This window comes from Oratosquilla oratoria, chromosome 30, assembly GCF_046742065.1.
Source record: "Oratosquilla oratoria isolate Oo_2021 chromosome 30, ASM4674206v1, whole genome shotgun sequence".
NCBI lineage: Eukaryota > Metazoa > Arthropoda > Malacostraca > Stomatopoda > Squillidae > Oratosquilla > Oratosquilla oratoria.
In genome coordinates, this window is record NC_134806.1 from 42,390,885 (window position 1) to 42,395,884 (window position 5,000).

The window sequence follows — 5,000 nt, forward strand, 5'->3', positions numbered from 1 at the left end:
TTCGTTTACTAGGAGTTGAAGGATTTTTAGCAATTCTATTCAGTACTAAAATGGTCCTCTCCAGGAGGCTAAAGAACAGCAACACATAAGTATAAAAAGAATGAGTAAACAGGTTGAGAACTCCAGCTTTGGATAGATAAATATATCGAATAATTGAGATTTCTCAAATCGTGGGGTTCATCTGTAACTTGATTGGAATGTATGGCAATACTCAGAACAAGAGTAACAAAGTATGTCGTTATGATGAAAGAGTCATCACCATAACATAAATTGTTTTGTGCACAGCAAAACTTTAGTTAACATCTCTGCCAATACAACGTCTGCAGTTCCAGAAGTGATCAATAAAGAAATATAGCTTTCGCGCTACCAATGACAACGTAGTGTTTACTCTAAACTGTCGATTAGTGTGGGCCCCAGCTCACGTGGCCTAGGCCGGTACGACCTCAGCCATCCTGAAGCTTTGGAAGAATGAAGGAATCTGTAGAAATAATGGGGAGCTTCCAACTTCGAGAGAAAGTAGTCTGAGATAGGAATGGGGGAATTCTAGAAATTTTTGAGACAGAAGGAGTCTGCGGCAATAATAGTGAGGTCCTCAAATATAAGAAACATGAACCTTGGACAATAATGAGAAGCTTCTGCAGCTTAAGAGAAATAATGAACTTGTGACGATAATGGGGAAACTCCTCAAGTACTAATAAGAAACATGAACCTTGGACAATAATGAGAAGCTTCTGCAGCTTAAGAGAAAGAATGGACTTGTGACGATAATGGGGAAACTCCTCAAGTACGAGTGACAGATAGAGTCCATGATAACACTGTGGATCCCCAGCAGTTCGAGAGACAGAAAGAGTATTTGAAAACGATGAGGAGGTCCTCAAGTTCGGTGGAGATGCTACAGACAGCAGCTTCAGCAGGGTGCTGGTAGCCGCATGGCGAACAGAATGCCACATTTACAGATTGGAGACGAAGTCTTGTCTCTAATAGTCTGGGAAAGAGAAGGTAATCAACATTGGCTTTAAAAACAGGGACACGTTGATATTCCTGGACACTGTTCAGTGAATAGTAAGCATTAACAAACGAAATCCCGGTAGCTACATGGTCTATAGACCAGACAGTAAACGTTAACAAAGGAGGCTCCAGGAGCAACGTGGAATACAAAATCCCAAAGTATCATCTGTGATGGGGGCCGACGGACATGTTTATAGTTACACATTTAAGGTTTTAATCCTCTCAATACCGTACCATGTAGTCTTATTCTACAAAAATGTAAACCCAGTGCTGGGTAGGATCACTGTTTCAATCTTTGTAATAACGACACCCGTACAGACTAGAATCACGCAATATTTTCTTATCTAATTATTGAAGGATATTCTCTAGTCTAAGAACAATACTGGTCACTTTTAGCCTCTATTATCCCTCATTTTTGCTATTCTTAAACCTCTCCTTTACCTCCTATTGTTCTCCATCTCCTTAGCGTGATATTGCCTCTAAGGAGAGAAGAGCTGATTATCAGCGACGAAATGCAATACAAGTTGATAAAATTGGTGGCAGAGGTGGGACGGAGACAAAAATAACCACAAAAGAAATAATAATAATAATGATAAAGAAATTATAATTACGGGACAGACGAAATGTTAAAAAGTTTCTGATTGATCATGGTCCCTTTCATCTCTAGGGCAGAGGAGAGAAGAAAGCCAGGGTGAGATGGGGTGGGGGTGGGGGTGGGGGGTTGGAATGAAATTGTTCATCACTTAAAAAAAAAAAAGAAATCTACTGTTGTAGCATTTGTCAACTTTTTCTGACCAACTACATTTTCACCTTTAAACACCTCCCCTACCACCAATAGAAAACAAAAACAGTGAGAACAACAGCTGTAGTATAAGCAGCTGCAACAACAAATAAATCAAACTTACAAAACTAACAGCGGCTATCTTTTTTGACAAATGCACACATCTATCCACCATAAACATTTAAACATGAAATTGTAAGAATTGCATAGCTTATATGTCTTTTACTACACTGTACTTCCCTTTTTCCAGTAAAATAAAAATACGAAAATAAGTAAAATCCCCATGGGCTTCCAGTAAAAATACCGATCTATTAAGATTAATCATATACGCTATTGCTCTCTCAGTTTCTTGGAGAAATGTTGAATCCCAAACATACTATAGGATTAGCCCTTTGGGTGTTGGTGAAGTTAATCTTATGTCGAGATTACCTATATTTCTACAGGAATACTGAACTCCAGAAATACTACAGCAGGGGTTCTTAACCTTTTTTCTCCAATTCCCCACTTTTTAGTGAGCTAACTCCATTTCCCGCCACAGCATCGGTGATAACAAGAAGACACCAGAAACAAACAAAAAGAAACAAAAACACATCGATTAAAAAAAAAAAAAAAAAAGACAGTGGTTCTTCTGTCCGACCGGTCATTCCCCACTTGGCAACTCCGCCATTCCCCACCAGTGGGGAATTCCCCACAGGTTAAGAACCACTGTACCACAGGATTAAGAAACTTTGTACGGACAGATATGGGAAGACGAGGGGAAGGAAACATAGCGTCACTCACTTCATAAAGGCTCTTCCGGATTTCCGTATTTCCCTCCCATGGTACAAGAAAGATTTTCACATTAGGTATTGCTGGGGATGGAGGATGATTATGTATTACATTGCTATCTAAGTTCTCTGCAGAAATCTTCCACCTCGGACATACTATAGCAAATTTTTATTGCTTTTGGTAGTTCTTCGTAGACGAAGATGACGACCATATCCTCTGTAAATGAGGATAAGAAAACCAGCGCAGAGAGGAGATTTAGGTGGAGATGAGGCCGCATACTCCAGCAACTACACACGCTTGGCCACAGCAACTGGCATGTGAGGACAAGGGAGGCACAAGTCAATCAGAAGTTGTGTGAGACTGCAGTACCATGCTAGAACTGTGGTCGGTTTTTGGAGCCTGCCTCTGCGGTGTTACGCAATAGGCCGAGGGAGGCATACATAAGAACATAAGAACATAAGAATGAAGGAGACTGCAAGAGACCATAAGGCCTACACTAGGCAGTTCCGTATCCACCACCACCTGTCATCCCCATCCATAAAGTTGTTTAATCGTTTCTTAAAACAACTGATAGTTTCGGCGCTTACTACATGGTTATTAAGTTTATTCCATTCGTCAACCACCCTATTAGGAAACCAATTCTTGCCTATTTCCTTTTTAAAACTAAATTTGTCCAGTTTATAACCATTACTGTGGGTCCTGCCCGCCAGGTAACAATGTTAAAGACCTTATAGAAATATTTAGTGACTAGGTATTGCCACTACTCAGTTCTTTTCACTCAACAGAGCTACTGCCAGTTTTCCCCCCACTTCTTATTAGAGGCGGCCAGAAGGTCACCGCATTATTCGCAGTCAGCCGATCCCTCATTTGTAACCCAGGAATCGCGCCTGATGGGGGGATGGTCGTCCCACACAGCATTTTAGCGTTATTCAATTGGTTGACAAGTAATCTATAGTTATTGGTGCATCACACTGTCGTATTATGCGTCCATAACAAACTCTCTGGTCCCTAGAGGGACATTTCTTTATTTTAGGAAGTTTCCTATCCTTTAGATTAGCCCTGTGCAACCTGCAGCCCTCAAAGGCTTTCATTGCGGCGCTTTCTCCTAAAAACAAATAAGCTATAATGGGGCCCTCGGAGAGAGGGTAGCATTTCATTTGCTAATTAATGGTCAGGAAAATGTCTGTGTTTAATTATTCTTATGATAATGATCCCAGTTAACCAATATTAAGTAATTACTTATGTTTGTACATTATAATAAGGTATGGTAGCCTTTCATTTGCTCATTTATAGTAAGGAAAATACATTTGTTCCGGACAATTCTTATTTTTGATCCCAATCTAAATAAAATCAGTAACAAACTACTTATCTATATCAGTATAATTTCACATAATATGTCTTCGATCGTAGTAAATAACATGAAATAGTAAGGTTATGCGTCCCTCCATACCAACAGAGTTGTGACTAGTGGCCCTTTGGGAAAAAAGGTTGCACACCCCTGCTTTAGAATGTCGGCTACCATACAACGCCATTCTTCTTTATTTCTTGATTTATGTCTTTGGTGCCAAGTGCCTTCATAGAAGAATAGGGTATCCCTGGAATGACTTCGTATCAAACCAGAGACTGTAGTGTGAGACTAAGTCTAGGCCAGCATAGTTCGTAAATGTCGTCCCAGGTTATATGGACAAATGGCGCTCTTTTCCTGGTGTTGATCCCACTCACAGGAATGTCTTCACAGGAGACAACTCTCGATGGAGGAGACGAAGGTAACGTCCACAGAATTCATGGCTGTGTCAGGTTGATCGAACCTGACGAAAGTTGTTTGGAGTGGGAAGAAAGGGTAACTGCATGGGAGGGACCATGGGGGCTGGCGCCGGCGTATGAGTAAAATAATGAGATATTTGGCGTATGTACCGAATTGATGATGCATAAGAGTTATGTATCCAAGTTGTCCGCCGAATAACCTCACTACATTATTCATAACTTTCTCCCGTTGTTTCCCTCTTGTTCGTCTTTCTTCCAACACAAAGCGAAGCGTCTTTAATTGGGTATTGAGAGGTTAGTTAAGTATCATTGCTTATGCATCACCTCGTCACATTATAAATCAACGGGAGAGACACTGAGACCTAGAAGTACTCCAGCATTACTTAACTGGCTACTGGGAGGTCAATATCATTATCTACGAATAACATATCCTACAAAAACACCAAAATCCAAAGGTTCATGAACACAGCCATTATCTAATCGGATGTTCTTCTTCCCCAGCCGAGATGACTCGATGAAGCTGAATGGTGAAGACTCGTTAGGACGCTATTACCTCACCTCTTCCACAGGGAGCGCCCCGCTCCCGACGAAGAGGTCCGTCGGGTCCTACACCAGCCTCAACAACTCCTTCCGGGTCAAGAGCCTCCCCGGGAGTGTGATGCGCATCAACTGGTCGAGA

General features: G+C 41.2%; 1 protein-coding gene across 1 annotated transcript in view; it reads left to right on the top strand.

The window, feature by feature from the left end:
- The window catches only part of LOC143041107 (uncharacterized), a 26,484-nt gene that overhangs the window by 3,191 nt on the left and 18,293 nt on the right, over positions 1-5,000 (top strand). Inside the window, exon 3 of the mRNA XM_076212832.1 lies at positions 4,823-5,000. This exon is cut by the window's right edge and continues 48 nt beyond it. Coding sequence (XP_076068947.1) covers positions 4,823-5,000 — 178 coding nt within the window. The remainder of the gene's footprint in view (positions 1-4,822) is intronic.